At 40.2% G+C, this 19,660-nt stretch overlaps 1 protein-coding gene and 1 long non-coding RNA gene across 3 annotated transcripts; one reads left to right on the forward strand and one right to left on the reverse strand.

Moving 5' to 3' along the window:
- Window positions 1–496: 496 nt before the first annotated feature.
- On the reverse strand, window positions 497–14,914 carry DIO2 (iodothyronine deiodinase 2). 2 transcript variants are annotated; one of them, XM_070469719.1, is made up of 2 exons: window positions 14,693–14,914; window positions 497–6,572 (listed from the first exon to the last, which is right to left on the reverse strand). In XM_070469719.1, the coding sequence occupies exons 1-2, from the start codon at window positions 14,912–14,914 to the stop codon at window positions 5,985–5,987; spliced, it is 810 nt and encodes a 269-aa protein (XP_070325820.1). In that variant the 3' UTR covers window positions 497–5,984. The 2 variants fall into 2 exon arrangements, with proteins under 2 accessions (XP_070325820.1, XP_020771982.2); XM_020916323.2 differs by having other exon boundaries at window positions 5,997–6,572.
- LOC110152530 (uncharacterized) lies at window positions 14,840–19,278 on the forward strand. Its single transcript, XR_002318417.2, has 2 exons — window positions 14,840–14,930; window positions 18,951–19,278. It is a non-coding gene; the product is annotated as an uncharacterized lncRNA (long non-coding RNA).
- The last annotated feature ends 382 nt before the right edge of the window (window positions 19,279–19,660 follow it).

The raw sequence follows: 19,660 nt of genomic DNA on the forward strand, positions 1-19,660 counted from the left end.
CACACTAGCGAACAATCATGTAAATAATTATACACACATACATACATATCAATATATACATAACCACATATATATGCATATATATACACACACATACATACATACATATGTACTGTGTGTGTTATATGTATTGCTTAAACCAACTTCTTGGAAGGTTTATTTTTTGCACTTAGAAAACCTGGGGTGTAAACATAACAAAGTAACAGTTTGCTCCACAGTCCCTTTAATAGGCCCCTTTCCATGAATTCTGAGTGCAACTTGTTCATGAATATGGAAAGTATCTGAAGATTTTCTTTTAACTTGTCTTGATTTCCTTGAAGACTCTGGCACACAGCATGAGATTAAAATAACCTGGCGTTGCTGGCGATTTTGCCCACAAATACCAAGGAATAAATATTAGAATGATGGATTCTCTTTCCCTTGTCAACCATGAATGTATTCCAGCCAGGGGCAAGGTCTAGAGAGTAAGTTAAAAATAAACAAGTAGAACCAGAGAGTAACTTTATTCTTTTATTCAAAGTTTATTAAAATAAAGAACAAATTTAAAAGCACACATACCACTCAGCACCAATATAATAACACTCTTTCTACTGATAATCTCCAAAGCATTTCTGTTTCTGCAGTTGAGAAGCAGAGATAACACACACACACGTTCTCACCACATTTACCCAGTACTCATAGCATCATGCCCCGAATATTCTCCTTGCCAGGGAGGCGAGGATGGGCAGAGGCAAACGAGTGTGACTACATCCAACCACTAACTGAGTGAAGGACTCTTTCGTTAGCAGTTATCATTTGCACACTAGTAACTTCTGCACATTCTAATCTCCCCGTCCGGGTGCCCGATTATCTGGGCGAGAGATGGAGTCTGGTGACGATGTGATGCAAATTTAAACAAAACTGGCCAACATTCCCTACCCAATATCTTTTAATTGCTTTGGTTATAAAGTACTGGATTCTTATGTCATGACATCTTCTAATCTTCACACCCATAAAAACCGCACCAACCAGTGACACAGACTGGAGAAGCCTTGAGAGGATTTTCTTTCCTTCCCACTCTGTTCTGTGGGCTTCTTTCATTTATGTGTTTACCTATTGGCTTTTTTTTTTTTTTTTTTGGTGGGGGGGATGGGAGTTTTGAGCCAAAATAGTGACTTCATTAACCATCTCCTGGGTCATCAAAGTCTCTGCAGCAAATTAAAAAAAAATAAACTTCATGGAGCTCCAGTGATGCTGTCCAAGATGGTAGAGAGCCCCAACTTGCATGGGCAGTATTGTTCAGAGATCACTACGTATTTGCCATCGACTGGTTGACTCACCTTGGAACAGCGCTGGATCTTAAGTCTGAGACCTTGCTTCTGGAGCTATCCAGAAGGGAAGGCATTAGGAAGTGGCCCTATATTTTGCTAAAGCCACTCTAATGGCACTCATCAGCCCTCCTCCAAAGGTGAGAAGTTTCTTTTCAGGTCTTCCCAGATCAGTAGACTAAGCCCCCAGGGCCTAGTTCTTCCCAGTCTGCAACTTCCTGAATCGCCCAAGTCCTGTCCCTCTTCTTTCATACAGGACACTACCAAGAGAGGGTGGATCACCAAGCAGAGGTTGGTACTTACACCCCATCTGGACTTACATAGGAAGACTGGGCTTAGCTTGTATGTTTAAGGTAAAGGAGGAAGAAGAGAGGAGGTTGAAATCTAACTAAAAATATTTTAGCTCTGATTTTTGGCAATATCATTTTTTTAAAGAAAAACTCCTGTTTTTCTTTAAAAATTATTTTTTTAATTTTAATATTAAATTAAAACCTCACTGAGAAATTAAAAATCTCACTGTTAATCTCCAGTGCTCAGAGAATAGCACTGAGTATGTTCTGAAAAGCTTTAAATGCTGGCAAAGGTTTTATTAATCCTTCAGTGGGACAGAAGTGAGTGTCTATTTTTTCCCCTTTGCAATGGCCATCTGATTGTAATTAAGTTTATCTTCCAACTGTAAGTCAGAAATTAGGTAGAATAAATGTCCATGTTTATCCTCTTATCATCCACAGGATAGGAAGTCTTGCATGTACATCAATGTGTTCTGCTTGCTGGGGACAAAGCCCATAGCGCATGCTGAGGGCAACTGATATCCTATATCCGGCTGGGAATTTCCCCAAAGGCACAGACATTGTCTTTAATCTGCGTCTCTGGTATTTTATGCAGCAAGGCAGCATCCATGTATGATCTCCCCATATTTCATAAGTTTTATTCAAGAGCCCAAAATGTGAAACACACTCAGACAAAATGAAAGAGAGCAAGCCTTTCTGCTCTTCTTGATCACAGAATTGGCATTTCCTGGTTAATGGTAGAAAAGTCAAAGTGTTAGTCACTCAGTTGTGTTCGACTCTCTGCGACCCCAGGGACTGCAGCCCACCAGGCTCCTCTGTCCATGGGATTCTCCAGGCATGAATACTGGAGTGGGTTGCCATTCCCTTCTCCAGGGGATCTTCCTGACCCAGGGATAGAATCCAGGTCTCCTGCTTTGTGGGCAGATTCTTTATCATCTGAGCCACCACTTAACTAAATCAATAGACCATTTCAAAGTTGATATTACCGAAAATTAGGGGTACATTCTACAAACAAGGTGAAGACAGAAGACCAGAGATCAAAAATATGAATATGAAAAGTCATATGAGTTAAATGAGCATAACTTTAGCTACACATAGCAAGTACAGCACTAAGCTGCTTCTAGGGAGGTCAGATACATTTTAATATCTGTATGAAAGTGAAAGTGTCAGTCACTCAGCCGTGGCCGACTCTGTGCAACCCCGTGAACTGAGGCCCACCAGGCTCCTCTGTCCATGGGGTTCTCCAGGCAAGAACACTGGAGTAGGCTGCCATTTCCTTCTCCAGGGGATCTTCCCCACCCAGGGATTGAACCTGGGTCTACCTGCATTGGAGGCAGACCATCTGAGACACCAGGGAAGCCCAAGCTGTATGAAACACTGATCCTATTGTGCAAGCATTTCACTTATGCCCATTCAAGAAAGTCATTATTGATTTCACTATTATTTTCTCTAAGCAATATAATAAAGTAAGTTTTGAATAGTTCCAAGACAGAACTCTTTCAAACAGTAAATGTTTGAGTAAATCCAGATACTATAAATAACACCCCAAATTGCTTGGAAAGTATTTCTATAATAGACAAGCTAATTCAGTTTAAAAGGCTAAACTGATAGCTCCATGTAAACATAGCCTATGGGGTTGGGTGGGAGGAAAATGTTTAGGTTCTAAAAAATGACATCATATATATATATATATAAGTTTATATATGCATATATAAACTTATACCTTATACCATATATATATAAATTTATAAATTTTGCCTTGTGAGAACAGGAACAAATATTCTTCAAAGGAACATACTTTATAAAAGATAAGATAGGTGGGGGTGTTGATTTCAGGATATTGACAATCTAAGAATTTCTCTCAGCATACCAGCTAAACACTGATTCTCCTCTATCTCAAATAATGAGTTCTTATTAAGTTCCTTAAAGATACACCACAGGAAATCACAAAAGTTCATGCTGAGATAAATAAGTTAGATAGTTATAGGCTTCTCCTAACTCTGATAACACCAAGCCATTTTACATATTGTAGGATTCCTGAGCTTTGTCAATTCACTTTCTCCATTGGCCCTCAACAGCCTTTCTTCCGGTAACTCTCCTGTGTTCCACTGAACATGTCTTTGTCCCTGATATTCAGCCTTTACCTTTGTATGTTTACTTCCTACTGCTTCCTGTCTCCACTGGCCTATCCTCAGGGAGAAGAACTGCATGCACACAACCTTCTCTTTCTTTAAAAATGTATCACAGCAGGGTAGTTTTCTCATCCCCCTTCCCCCAGACAACTGGCACTGCCTGCCTTAGCCACGTCTCATCCCCCCACCAGCTTCGCCAACATCCTGTTCCCTTATTGTACGTGTAGAACAAAGGGGAGGTTTAAAGACAACAGCGTGAGTGTGCTGCCACCAACTTTTCTTTTTCTTCCCCAGGACACCACATAAATCTGGATACCATTTTGAAGATAAAAATCAAGGGGCTATACTGATAAGCCTCGAGTTACAGGGTTTAACAACTGAGGACTCAGAAATAATCTCTTCTCAATGTGATTTTCCAGAAATTCATTAATGTCACATTTTCAAAATTTGTTTGTCGGTACATTTTGTAGAATTTAGAACAGTGAGAAGCTTAAATGTTGCAGTTAAAAATAATAAGTTAAAATGGCACTTTAATATCTAGACAATAAACGATGCAGTGATGTGACTATTATGTTGCTCCATTTTTAAAAAAAATGGTTTTTGGTTCTTGCACACTCAGTTCCCATTTTTTTCTGATTTCAGGCAGTTAGTTCAGAAAGATATTTTCAATTTTAGATATCTTTTCTATTAGTTTTATGATTCAATTATTAATGGAATGGCCAAAAGAACCTTTGATTGTACATATAAATATAACCATATACTATGATCTGATAACATCCTCAAATTTACAATAAAAATTTAATATACAAAATTGGTTGATCTTTTTTGGAAGTTAGGATATTAGTTATTACTTATATTACTTATAAGTAAAACTATAATATCTTCATTTTAAACAGAAATATGGTATATATATTAAAATAGCATTATAAAAATGTACTACAGAAGTCTTAGATGACTATACCTCATCTAAGAGGAACAAAGGAAAACCCAAGTCCAAATTAAATATGAATGGGAATTCCACCCTACCACACTCCATGATTCTGAGGATTGCCTTAGAAGCAAAGCCTCCAAAATCGCTGATGGGAACTGTCTCACAGTTTCTCGTCCTCTGTTTGGCTCTCTATTGCTGAGCTCATCATTCAGAAAACACCCAGACCAAGAAGCAGTGGGACCACAGCGCAACTGTAGGGATGGAGAGGGGGACCCCGGCCCCACTGGGCCCCTTGGTGTTACCTTGCATCAGCATCACGAGGTATAATCACCTACTGAACATGTAAGCACCACAAACATGTTTCAAAAAGTAGTACAAATATTAAAATGCGTTTTTTCCCTCTCAACCCCCCTTTCTCTTCAATCCAAGAATATATGACAAATACATTGATTTCATATGTATATTCTCTATGCTATCTTAGTGGAGCTTCTTCTTCTAGCTTTGCATATGTTTCCATGTTTCCGTGACTGACAAATTAGTACCACTCTCTACAATTTCAAGGTGAAGCTCTATGAAGCCTCCTAATCTTTCTGCCTCCTTTTCCTAGCTTGACGATTTGATTTGCTTCTAGCATTTTCTCCATCTGCCTAGAAAGTAACCATCAGATATCAGATGACCATTCTAACACTCCAGTAGGTATCATTCTTGATATCTGCAAATATACCTGTGAGTTCTAGGATATTTAGACTGGCATAGAGCACTACATGGCTAGAAACTAGAAGGTCAGAAACTTCTCTAACATGTTAAACAATAAGGACCTAACCACATGGCCTGGGCTTGAAGACTCATTCTAAGTAAAGATTTGGCAAATATCCAGTTGGGCTTTATCCACGCTGAATAAGGCCCAAGTAGTACCCTTTACATCAACAAGGATGGTGGCTCCCCTAACATAGCAGTCATTCCGGTAAGTCTTTTCTTCAGGTCCCAGGGCAGGCATCAGCTGTATCACTTCTTTTCTCGGGGCAGAAATGAACACATGCTGAAACAAGTTTTCTTCTTTTCCATCTTGGGATCTTTCCATTCAGGGCTTTTCACCAGGAAGAGAAGAGATGGGGCTACTATTTAGCCAAAAGCCATTTAAGTGGTGAAAGTAATGTCGAGATGTTAGAGGTTTATGTTCTTCTGACACGTAAATTCCCGTCTTTCAGTGAGAAAATGGGACTCAGTTGAAATAGTGGATTGAATTCTTAGTTTCCTTGTCTTTACATAAATTAAAAAAAAAAAAAAAAAAAAAAAGCTCTGTTACAATCATACTTTTAACCAGCTAATCTAGCCTTCATCTCTGGCTGAAATTCTTCTCCAGCCAACGCCGGACTTCTTGCAGGTTGTAAAAGAAGGGGCCCTTTCCTCCCAGATAAGCAATTTTCTGTCTCTGAACAATGCACACGCGTTCAAAGGCTACCCCGTAGGCGACGTTGGCATTATTGTCCATGCGGTCAGCCACAACTCGGCACTGGGGCGGCAAGGAGAAGCGCTCCAGGAGCTGCTGGGCTGCTGCGCATCGGTCTTCCTGGTTCCGGTGCTTCTTTATCTCGAAAAACAAAGAAGAATCCCCAGGCACCGCCCAACCATCTGAAGGATGAGCCTCATCAATGTAGACCAACAGGAAGTCAGCCACGGACGAGAACTCTTCCACCAGTTTGCTGAAGGCTGGCAGCTGGTTAGTGAAAGGAGGTCAGGTGGCCGAGCCGAAGTTGACCACCAGTGGGCGCTCAGGGCTGGCGAAGTCCAGAAGGTGGCACTCAGTCCCATCCACTGTTTTCGCCTGGGCACCACTTCCACCGGCGTCACCTCCTTCCGGACTGGAGACACGCACCACGCTGGAATTGGGGGCATCTTCACCCAATTTCACCTGGCGATGGAAAACGAAAGAGAGAGGCAATACCACGTGAAACACGCGCTCACTTCACTCTGTACAGAAACAGTTGGCTCTAATAAAATGAGCTCTTTCCTTCGGAGGATATGGTAAACACATATTGACTTGAGTAAAGACCCATCATGGCAGGTAAGGTGATGAATGGCCCTAAAGAGAATAAAAGTCTTTTTCATTCTATCTCACCACTAAAGGTAATTTTTTCATCACTGAAGGTACTGCAGCTGTCTTCATAATTAAGTTGAGGCTGGTGTTCTTTACTGTCCTTATTCTGTCAGTGCTTAGCTCACAATATATAACAAATGATTAATGGACTTCATTTTAAAAGTGAAAAGTGAATGGTCTGCTTTAAAATAAATGATCAGAGTTGTGGGACATGGCACCTCTTTCTGAATTCCCACTTCTGAATTCTAAAGTACTCAGGAAAGTCCTTTATTGATAGTCTTGCCTAAAAGTCATTTAATCTGAACCAATGGACAAGGATACTGGTGGGCTTATTCTTATCCAGAATGCGAAAACCTGGGGTCTGCCATTTATAAGAGGAGTTACTCCCACTTAATCTCTTAAGTGCCGCAGCTGTCCCATCTGTAAAATGGTCATTTATGATGCCCATCTTCCTCATATGTTTATGGAAAGATGACATAGGGAAAAGAGCTCTGTACACTGTATATCATTGTGGGAGTGTAAGTTGCGATTGTAGATGCCATGCAAACATGTGAAACTGAATACCTTTTTTCTGAGTAATTCTATGTTACAATTATTCTTAGAAGTGATTCGAGCTTTCCTTGGTATGACATCCTTTCCGGAGGTTTCTATGGCTACTGCATACTTTGGGGTTCTTTTGACTAGAACCTCGCCATATCCATTACAGAAACAAATGAATGAAAACATACACTTTTATCTCTTGTAGAATTTGACTTTTAATTTCTCATATTTCATGTGTGTTTTAGTCTGTTTCACTTTTTCATCTCAGAAATCACAAGCCATTTACTTTCCTACCATACATTTTATTAACAAATTCCTCTGAATTATGGAATACTCGGACAGAAGAGGTGTAGAGCAAAATTGTTCTAGGTGCTCCCTTTGTATGTGGTTTAAATCATTGAACACAGACTGAAAGAAAGTTTGCTGGCCTTTGAATCTGTAAATTGATAATAAAAAGCAGACAACATAAAAGAGCCAATTACTTCAGTTTGAATTAACAGAATTGGATCTTCCCCTAGAATGGTTTAATCAAAGCTAATAACATTGGGGACAACTTACAAGAGTATAATTGATATTTATACACTATCCTTAATATTACAAAACACTTCCAACTGGATTCACTTTTCCCCCTCATATAAATACCACTGCATATAACATTGCTGTTAATTGAAGTCACTTACAAGCGAATTGTTAAAAACTCAACAATCTAAACCGATATAAAATAGTCAAGGGGTTTCATGGAGAAGCTTCTACCTGATGTTAATGCATAACTTGTTTTAACTGCAGAAGAAGAAGTCAAGAAATCCTTTATCTCCCTTGTGGAAAATCCTAGCAGGGTAGGTTTAAAACAAGGACTATAAGCTTTCTAAAATAAATCTTAAAATAATAATCTTCTTTCTTAGAAAAGGAAGGTGGTGCTGTGATTGAAATAAATACATTTGCTTTCAGTCACTGTCAAGAAAAAAGTTTTCTTTATATTAATTTTTCTTAATTTGTAAGTGAAACTAGGTGAAGAAACCTAGTAAACCACTTGTAGCTGGACTCTTTTATACGAGCTACATTTCTCTCTTGAGATTTTAAAATGTACTTAAAATGTAAAGATATGCATCCTAAAGGTATTATAAACTTTTTATTTTAATCTATGGGATATTTTTGTACTTCTTTGTAGATTTAGATAAAAGATAGCATCACCTTCTCATTAGATCTTCCCCATTTAAAAAAGCAATAATGATTCTAGGATGGCTGCTTTCAACAATATTGTTGTGCTGTGTTTCTCAACATACTGTGATACAAAGATCTGAACGCATTCAGTCCAGTCTGAATCCACTAGCTATTGTAGCAACTTCTCATTAAGTGAGGAGAAGAATCAGGAGAAGAATCATCTCTGGACTGCAGACTTGTAGCTTCCTGGTAGGTGGAAAACATCCACTTACATTTTGCAGTCATTTCTAAGAACGGAACAATTGTGTTGGCCTTGTGACATGGGCCTCTGATGCACCTGACTCTCACCCAAGCTGCACTGTTGATCCTTGCATTATGCCTGATTCTTCAACTGAGTAATCTAATCTGACCTCAGTCACAGGGACTCTCTTGTTACCTGTAATTAATTTTCTTGGAAAGTTAAATAAAGCACCTTCTACTTCTTTAGTGACAATGTATAGGTCAGCCACATAATTTTTCTCAAAATACAAACATGTTAGTTCAGCTTAGAAAACTTGGAACAAGTACAACACCTCTACTTTAAAATCAAAAGTTAGGATAAGCTACCAGATATATCATGTTCTTTAGTAGGTGTGTTTGGTGGGGGAGGGGGCAGAGGTTGGCATTTTGTTAAACTGGAGAATGATGGATATGTATGCTTGGAATTTTTTGTTGAATAAAGTTTTGAATGAATGGTACGTGTTATCATCTTAGTTAGAGGTCAGTGAAGCATTTTACACTTAATAATAACCCTCACCTACATTGAACATCAGACCTCACTAAGGCAGATGATTTCGAAGGGTGAACCCCCCGGAACCCCACCGTGGAGCACTCTCGCAGGCCACACCCAATGCTGTTGGTCTGTTCTTGGTCATCTCTGCTGGTCATGCATAAAATGACAGTAGCCAGTCCTCTTCATTTTGTAAAGCAGCCACAGGACTTGACTGCAGATTAGAATGTCATAAAAAGAATTATACTTTTGTTCATGAGGGTGATTGGGTAAGAGAAAATGCATAGGTATGCACAATGCTATTACTACAACTAGGAGGGGAAAACACACACCCATGATTTGAAGGGCCAGACATGAGTAGACCAGTAGTCTGCTTTTATAAATGTCATATTCTAATCACAAAATTTGTCTAGTTTTGCTAAAAACTGCTGATATGGGATAATTTAGCAACAATAAAGGAAAAAACTTTTTAAAAAATGGAAGTCTGCTTTAAACTGAAAAAAAAAGTCTTTTAGATGGATAGTATTGTTCATTTCTCACCTTCCTATTTGGTCATCAAGAAAATTAAGTTTGTACTATGACCAACGTTTCAAAGGGTGAATTTCTGAGTTTACTCTGCTTCACACCTTGCTAAGGTGGAATGGGAGAATCACTACTGTCTTCCGTGATGGAAGATTCTTTCCCCAGGAGCAAAACATTCCTTGACAAAAAGCCAAAATGATGAAGAAAATAAAGTTGGTCCATAATAACATTTAGGCTGCAGGAAAGAAGCTCGACAAAAACAAGTTATCCCCTGGTACTCCCAAACTCTGTTTTAATTTCCCACAGTGGCACAGAAAGTCTCCTGGCCACAAGTTACCTATCATCTTAATTTCTCCTTCTTAGAGGGTTTGTGTTTGGTTTTTGTCCTTAATGAGACATATTTGCCAAAGAGGCATTCAAAAGGCATTTTTTACTCTTGCGGAAGAGTAATTAGGTCGGTACCTCTTTCCCTGCCAGCATTAGCCGCTCTAAAGAGAACCCTGCCCAGTATTTAATGCCCAAACACAAGAAGCATCATTTCCACTAATTGGTCTTGAAGTTCCGATGTTCCCAAAGGGTCCCTTTATTTTGCAAGGATCAGAAAGGACATACGTAAAATGTAATATCGTCATCACTGACTTTTATGTCTCTCATCTGCACTATTACATTTGTCCTTTCTTATGTTTTTTTATAATCAACATCAACACAACACCAACAAGGGAGGGAAATAAAGGCTTTGTATTTTTACAGCAGAAGACATCTCTGGGCCAAGCTCAAATGTTGTCATAGCCATATTTATAAATATGAACAAGAGTGTAAATATATGGTGTATATTTGATTCCCTTGATGATCGGATCCCTTTTGCTGACAGTTTTCAGTGCATGAGGACAAGGATAATGCTGCTTTAGCATGTGGACTGTGAAATGCAGGGCAAGGGGAAGAAAAAAGAAAGAACCATTCATCAAGTAGAAGCTGGAAATAGAGCATATACTACTAACCTTGTTTTTCTTCCTTTTCCACAGCCTGAGAAAGGCCTCTGGACAAAATATCACCTAATCTCATGATAGAAAGTAAAGCAAATGATAAAAATGGGGGTAGGTATGTGGCAGGATTCTTTTTACATCTCCTTCTTGCTCTCCAAAGCCCTGGAATGCCTCTATTAACTATCAGGAAATTTCAAACTCTTTTGACATAATGACCAGGCTACGTCAATATCCTTACAAATGTGGCCAAACAATTATTAAGCAGCATTTTAACCATTTATATTCAAATTGGCCAAACGAATCAGTGGATCAGCTACCTACTCTTTCCTCTGAGTTCAAGTCCCTGTTTGGGCATACTCTTTTTGATTTGTAACTTGAAAACATAGCTCAAAGCTCTATCATTTCCCAGTGTTTTATCCAAGTGATGAACAAACTCTGGCGGTAGCCTGCCTTGTGTTCTTTGGGGAATGTCTGGTTCTTAGAAGAGCCGTTTTCCATTATAGAAACGAGTGTCAAAAGGCTGAGGGGAGTAAAGAGGAGGAGGAGAATGTTAAAGAGACCTTCCAAAACCAAAATTATATGTTCAAATGAATATGTTTTCTGTGCCACAGCAGTATTGACCATGTAGGAGCTAAAGTGCGTGTCAGCATCTATACTGTGTGTTTACTTTTACACTTCATTTAGGTAGGAGCCAGCCTCCCAGACAGAGCCGTCTGCTTACTGGTTGTGTTTTTGTGTCTTTGAGCACCAGCACAAGGATGCAGTGTTAGATGCAGTGACACTGACTAGGGAAAGCTTAAATAACAAACATCTATTATGCACCTCAATCTCTCAACAAAACCCATTAGATTTTCTTTTTTCATCAAAATCATGCTTGGGACTCCCTCTAATCAAACCCAACTTATCTTTACAGGCTTCCCTAGAAAGTTCATTTTAAATCCCATGCAACATTTTAAGGAAGAAGGGTTTTCTGTTTTATTTTGTCCCAATTTTTTTTTTTTTCATTTCTTTGTTGCCTCCTGCAGAAGCCAAACACAAGGCTAACATTTTTACCGCACTTTCTCTAAATAGCTTCTCAAGTATCTGCCATTCAACAACCAGGAGAGTTAGAAATGCCCTGCCTCATTGTTTGGTATGTGCACACTCTACATCCCGGAACACTCTGCTTCTGGGGGTGGCAGCCTCAAGTCAGGATTGTGAAACAGGGTGACACCAAACAGAGACTCCCCCAGTGAGTCTCTGGACATGGCTACACCCAATGACAATGGCCCAGATGACAACAGCATTCGGGGAAGTGATTCAACCCGTTTTAGAGATTCTGGGTGACCCTGAAATGCCACCACCGCCCTTGCTACACTTGGAGATGGAAGAAGACCTAAATTGAGTGCAAGCTGTGTTTACCACGTTTCCAGTCATCACACACCCAGTCCAGTCTTATCTCAGGATATATGAGTTCTTGGGTTGCTTCTTCTCATGGCAGCTATTACATAAGTCATGAAAACAAACAGCATTACATCAGTCATGAACTTGGTCACTAGTCAAATCAGTGGACAGAAAGAGTACAGAAGAACACAAACCATGTGCAAAGAAGAAAACAGATCACTCAAGCTTCTCAGTCTCTTAAAGGAGGAACAACAAAATATTGCAACACAATGAAACACTATACGTTGGTGAAAAAACAAATAAGTGATCAAGTTTATTAAAGAGGCATGTGTTTCCTTTCCTCTTATTTCAATAAGCTGCTGGATAGGAGAAACAGCCTCACTTAACATGGGTGGGTGACATTACAACCTCCATATTTTATGTGAGGGTATCTATGGATATAGGTAAAATTCTCCAAAGCAGTGGTTTCTCTTGTATGGCAAAAGTCAATGACTTTCAAAACAGGAAGAGTTTAATAGAGATCTAATAACTGACACTGCCAGGTTATCTCCTAACACCTAGGAAAAACAGATACAAGTGAAAGAACTTCCTAATTCATAATACACCTGACACATTTGTGTAAGCCCCACTCTCCTCTAAATTCTCTACCCACCAAAATGAACATAAACATTCAGTATATACATGTGTGCAAAAGAAGTGATCATCTCAGTAGCTCCTTCCCATATCACCCATTCAGCCCATGTACATAATATAAAATGAGGTTTTGGTGTTAGAACTTTGAGTATCATTTAATATTATTATAAAGAAAATTTCACTTACTAACAAGCGCTCTTAACTATTTTTCTATCTTTAAGACAACAAATACAAACCCTCTGCAGGTTACTACCAATAACAAAGACAAGTGTCAGAGTCAAACTTTCCTAATTCACCATGAATATTTTCTTCTTAAACATTTGTTTAATTTTCAGTGGAAGGATCCTACTCCAGATTCCTTGTTACTAGAAATGACTTCCTTTCCTATGCTGGTGCAGATATTTTTTAATTTTTTTTTAACATTGGAGTATAGTTAATTAACAATGTTTTGCTAGATTCAGGTATCAGCAAAGTGATTCAGTTATACATATAGATATACCTATTATTTTTCCAATTATTCTCCCACTTAGGTTATTACAGAGTATTGAGCAGAGTTCCCTGTTCTATATTATAGGCCTTATTGATTATCTGTTTTATAGACAGCAGTATGTACATGTCAATCCTAAACTCTCAATCTATCTTTCCCCCCAACCATTCCCCCCTGGTTACCATAGGTTCATTCACTAGATTTATTTTTCTAGTGTTTATTTATAGAGGACTCGTTCTCTTCTTCCTCTTATTCTAGTTTTCCAGCTCTGTTTCTGAGGTTCTGCCTGCCTATAATACATCACCTCACTAGTTCCCATCTTCCACTTAAAGCCCCTTCCCCAGCATCTCAGGCAAGGTCCCTCTATACTGTTGGGGAAATCAAGGATGTCTGCTTTGATAGTAGCTTTTATGGGATGAGTCAATTCTCCCTAAGCTCAGGGACCTTCAGGAATCACACAGGTGTAGGCAGAGGGAACAAACTCACAAAGGACCCAGTGCCCTTTCCTCTTTGCCCTTAAGATCTGATCCAAGGATGCTCCACCACCTTGAAGCAGCATTCTTCACTTGGAAACAAACACCTGTCTGGTTTTGAGAGGGCAGCCCCTGGGACATGGCTTCGGCAGGTAAGTGAAGCCACTGCTCTAGGGTTCTAGGCACCAGTTATAACAGCTTTGAGACTGTTGTGAACCTTAGACTTATCTGCTCGGTCTAAAGGCAACCTGCTTAAGTTTTGAGAAACAAAGCAAATGTGGTTTCTCGAACAAAGTCTGGATGGTTGACAGCTTGTTCTCAGATCTTTCCTTTTCAAACAGATACCGAGTTAACTCCAGACTCAGTGCCGGATAACTGCTTCAAAAGGCTGAAATCCAGATCAAGGCAGGAGATGAGGGGCATACAGACTTGCTCCCATTAACTCTTACTTCTACCAGGAATGAAGCTGCAACCAGCTGAATCACACCTGCTCTGTTATTCCCTTAAGTCTTGTCAGCTCTCTGAGAGTTCTGCGTGGTGTTGTCTTTCTTTCTCCCTGCTTTTTAGTGCCCACCCATTGAACAGTCTTTCCTAAAGTCTCACACAGCCTCTCATCAAGCAAAACATCAAGACTGCCAGTTCATGATGAGAGCAGAATAAAGGCAGGGATCTGCCTTCCCTGGACACCTTTCTGACGTTTCCCAACCCTATTCTACAGGCACAAATACCCTCTGCTCCCAAGTCACAGCAAGCCACTCCTGACTCCTTCTGAAGTCACACAGTCACTGGGACTCAGTAATATCTGCCATCCCCAGATTTCAGGTGTGCGATCGTGCGACAGGTGAGGAGAGTAAACACCCAAGCATCACCCTAGGGCCTCCAGAGCGCTCACCCCCCAGCTCCTGCGGGCATCGGGTCCCCTCCAGCATCTCTGCCTCCCGCCCCCGCCGGCCCTGCAGAGGAGCCCCTGGAGCGCTGCTCACCTGTTTGTAGGCGTCGAGGAGGAAGCTTTTCCAGATGCAGCGCATTCCTTCTGAGGTCAGCATGCGCCTCCACTGCCCGCGAGCGGACTTGGAGCGGCTCAGCAGCAGCACCACGTGCTTGAGGAGAATGACCGAGTCATAGAGCGCCAGGAAGAGGCAGTTGGAGAAAAAAACTGGCAGAATCTGCAGTGTGATCAGCAAGTCTACGCTGAGGATGCCCATCTTCTCTGCCTCCCGGGTCAGTTCCCTTGTGCGCTCTGGTTCCCCTTCACCCTCTTATTTAAAAGGGGGGGGGGGTGGTGATGGAGAGGGGTGGGGGGAGGTCGGGGGTGGGGGTGGGGGGTAGGGGGAGAGAAGGAGGAAAACTAAATTAAAAAAGAAGCCCAAGTTGTCTCCTTTTTCAAAGAAGCAGAAATGGCAAGACCAAGTTCCAGTCTCTCCAGCCCAGCAGTTGGAGTGTGCCCATCAATTCATTCAATTCGGAGCTGCTGCTTTTTTTTTTTTTTTCAGGATTTAAGATGTTAAAAAAAAAAAAACAAAAACAAAAACAAAAAAACTGGCGTACCGGTCCCTAATCCAGTTACCCTCTCAGAGTCGGTTAAAGACAGGCAGTTCTACTTTCATTTCTAAGCACCTATGAGACTGTGGCAGAGACTGGAAAATTTTCTGTAGCTTTTCATTGTCTCTGTGTTCAGAAACGTAGCCCGTTTCTTTCTAGAATTGCCAGAGTTTTGAAAATGTGCTTTCAGGGTAGTTTTTTCCCTTCTTTACTCCGTTTACACACACTTTCTGTTCTTCTCCAGCCTGTCTCACTCTCTCCCTTCCCCAGGAGCGTCTGACTCCTCTTTGCCTGACTCCCTCTGGCTCCTTCCTGCTCTGTCTGTGGTGCAAAGTGCCTCTCTCTGCAGCCCAGTGAGTCTCCCTGAAGCCTTTTATACATTCCCTGGCTAATTGCTGCAATAGAGAAATGAAAGCCTAATCTTGGTAAAGATCTTGACGTCATTGAGAAAGAGGGCTTTACTTTGGCCAGGACTGCAGTGAATAGAAAAGCAAAACTCGACAAGTTTTTTTTTTTTTTTTTTTTTTAAGAAGAGGGGGGGTGGCAGAGGGACAGTGGAATTTTGCTTTGTGATTTAAAGAGAGAGGAAAAAATTAATACCTTTGAGGGTTTTCAGGAAATGCTCCCAAACTTTGGGAAAAGTTATTTAATATAGCATGTGGGTTGATGGGGAAACTCTCCTCTGATTATTATTATTGTTCTCATTTATTTATAAGGGGTTTGGGAAAGAAAGGTTCCTGGAAGGCAGGTAGAAAAGAGGAAGAGTGATCATACATGATCTCTGTTCTCTTTCTTGGAAGATGTGAATGCTTACCTTCCACCTTTATGTCTACATCCTACAACTATCTCCCGTCACATTTGTGACCTAGGTTCTTTAAATATTTTTGAGTCATGATCTTATTTAAGAAAATCCAAACTGTGAGGTGGAAAACTTTTAAACTCTTTGAATACCATCACAGCACTTCTTTAAAGCTTCTTGTAGAGAATTAGTGCAAATTTTCTTTTCCGTTTTACTGAAGTTTCCAATGCAAAAAAAGAAAGAAAGAAACAAGAAAATCTTCCACCCATGAAAGTAGCTAGGTGACCAGACTTCCTTCCCATTCCATTTTGCCTAGATGCAGATTAAATAAAACTTTTATCTAATGGCATTAAGATGCCATCAGAGTAAGAAATACATTCTTTCTAAGAGAGCTCTTTAAATTCTGCAATTGCCCTGTTTCTGTTAGCATAACCCCTAAGAGACATAATACTTCGGGGACTCTTCCTTTTTGCTTGAAAAAATTTTAATTGAATTTGTAGGTTGTTAAGAGCGGACTTTGAATTGTCTCGAGTCACACTGACCATGCTCAGTGCTTGCTTTGCCCATCGCCTTCTGAACAGACAGGTACTTAGTCAGACAATGCTTTGGCAGAATGCCATGACCTCCATCTCATTCTAATTTTCTTTCCTCACTCACCTAACAGATCACCTCTAGGAATTATATTTTCTTGGAAAAAGGGGTGGCAAGTATAGACCTTGGGGTGGGGATATAGAATGGTAGTTGAAAATTAATTTTCTGACTTCTCCATGTTCAAGGAGCTCTCCTTACGCATGAGTTAAGCAGTGGGTGCAAATACGTGGTCCATGTCTGTGTTCTGTCCCTGTGAGTAAAATCTGCAAGATCACGGAACTCATTCAAAAGCCTAGGGCTGGGGTCATTATTTAGTGGATCCATGGGCCAAATTCAGCATGCATACACACTTTATCTGGTTGGCATAGTGCTTTCTGGCTTTAAAAAGTAATTGAATGAGAATGCCTCTAGGTTCTGAGAGACCAGAGTTTTCTGTCTGTTTTGTTCATTGCTATCTCCTGGCAGGTAGAACCATGCCTGGCAAACAGTTAAGTTCAAGGAAGGTGTCTTGAATGGACAGATGGGCTGGGCATACATCGCTCCACACTAGGGGGCACTATTCACATACAATATGTTGTGACCCTGACTGGGGTGCTCCAAAATTTTGTACAACCTGGTGGACTTGGGGGTGGTCCTCCCCATTGGGACAACCCTCACCACTCCCTGTTGTCCTAAAAACCTGATTCCTTCATTTTTATCATCACTTTAGCCCATGGCAAGTATTGGATTTGCGTCACATGGACTGAATTTTTAGAGAAGAGGTCAAAGCTTAGAAAAATGAAGAGAAGTCACATAGAAAAATATTTTTCCTATGACGAGCACACAGTGTTAGCAAAGGATATTATTTGTATACATAATATACGTTCACTCCATTCTCTCAGTTTTCTCAACGCACTATGGAAGAAAAGAAGGGACAAGGAAAGGGAAGTGACAACAAGGTATTTTAACTGGTGTAGATGGGAAAACGATGGTGCCCGAAGTGCCAGCGAACAATGACAGAAGAAGCTGTGGACTCAGGAATGGACACTGCCACTCAGTGCCCAAGCCTGAAAATTTCACCCCTTCTCAGACATTCCTTTTGCCCTGTGTGAATTAAACCAGTGCTACTTTAAGGTAGAGATATCTTGGCAGCTACGAACCAGTTCTCCCTCACTTGTCATTTGCTTTCAGTGCGAGTTGTACGTTTGGAAATGGCAAGGCAAGGAAAAGGTTTGGTAGAAAATCAGAAAAAAAATGCCTTCTTTTAAAATGCAAAGCTCAGGGCACGTGCAGACTACAAATGGTGAAAATCTTTTTTTTTTTTCTTTTTTACATTCTTTATTTATGGTCTTTCCTATAAAATCAGAAGTGTTTGAGCGTTTTTTTTTTTTCCTAAAAAAATTAGAAGAACAAATTGGCAGATAGCCAATCTGATCATGACATTTCTCAGATTTCTTCTATCACTTTCTCTAAATGAATGAATATATAAATCACAAAACCAAGCTCTGTTCTTTTTAGACAGTCTGTCTAATTTAGAAATTGTATTTCTCCAAAGCTATTTCTCTTTTTATTATGATGCATTATGGCTTATTCTAATTATTAATATTTAGCACTTTGATCTTCAAGTAATTTTATATCCTTTAAGTGACAAAAACAACCCATAAGGTGCCAGAGGATGATTTGGCCCAACATATAAAAGAGAGAAAGTAGATTGTCAAGGTTGTAGAGCCCGAGCTGGTATTGGGATATTTCCCCCAACTCTAAACCGCAATTATTTTCCTATGTGACTACTTTATTGATCCTGGTCATTACTCTGAAAATGAAAACCCTTGCCCAAAGTGGTTGCACTAGGTAATTTTACCTTCTGAATTACAAAGGATATCTGGGATTCCATATCTGTTTAATATTGCCCAACTCAAGCTCTTGGTTCCATTCGAAAAGCTTGGATGGCTTCTTGATCACATAAGTGTTCTTAGCCTTAGTGGTTCAGTGGTAAAGAATCCACCTGCCAAGTCAGGAGATGTGGGTTTGATCTTGGGTGAAGAAAATCCCCTGGAGAAGGAAATGGCACCCCACTCCAGTATTCTTGCCTGGAAAATTCCATGGACAGAGGAGCCTTGTGGGCTACAGGCCATGGGGTCACAGAGAGCCACACGACTGAATGGCTGAGCATGCAATACAAGCCAATGTGTGGCATGTTGGTTGAATTTCCCCACACAATACTGTACACAGATTTAAATCCTAAATAGAGGTAGCTAGGGAAATGTGATTTAGGCTTTTTAATGAGAACCACTATAAAATTGTTGAATTTTTTTTTTCTCTTTTCATAGCTTAAGAGCATTCATTGCCTCCTTCTGGTTGGAAAAGTAAGCATCCGAGTGATAAGGCTTCCTTTGGTCTACTTTTGACTCTTAAATTGAGATTAAGAGGATGAAGTTGGATAACCTAAAAGCAGACCTGGAGATTTCAAGGATGGAAATTACAAAGAGTTACTACTCTTTGTTATCTGAAGACATCCAAGGGCATTCAAGAAGTCTATGGAATTCATGCTGCAGATTTTCAAGCAGTCTTAGTTTCATAAAATTGTATTCCTTCTAATTCAAGTGATTTGCTAAAATGATTTTAAATGGAGATTAAATTTTACTTTCACAAAAAAAACTTGTCTAATCAATATATGATAAATCCAATAATGTCTGGTCAGGACAGGTTGCACTGATTCTGGTCTGGGAATATGATTGCCATATATACAGACACCTGCCAAGAGTGCATTTCAGAGAAGGAAATCACAAACATTGTCATTATTTAGTTCCTAAGTCATGTATGACTCTTTGAGACTCCATGGATTGCAGCCAGCCAGGCTCCTCTGTCCAGAAGATCTAGATTTCCCAGGCAAGAATACTGGAGTACGGTGCCCTTTCCTCCTCCAGGGGATCTTCCTGACCCAGGGGTCGAACCTGTGTCTCCTGCATTGGCAGGTGGATTTTTTTTTTAACCGCTAAGCCACCAGGGAAGCCCAGCCGCCACAACCTTCCACCCCTGG

The sequence above is a fragment of the Odocoileus virginianus genome, chromosome 6 (genome assembly GCF_023699985.2).
Source record: "Odocoileus virginianus isolate 20LAN1187 ecotype Illinois chromosome 6, Ovbor_1.2, whole genome shotgun sequence".
Taxonomy (NCBI): domain Eukaryota; kingdom Metazoa; phylum Chordata; class Mammalia; order Artiodactyla; family Cervidae; genus Odocoileus; species Odocoileus virginianus.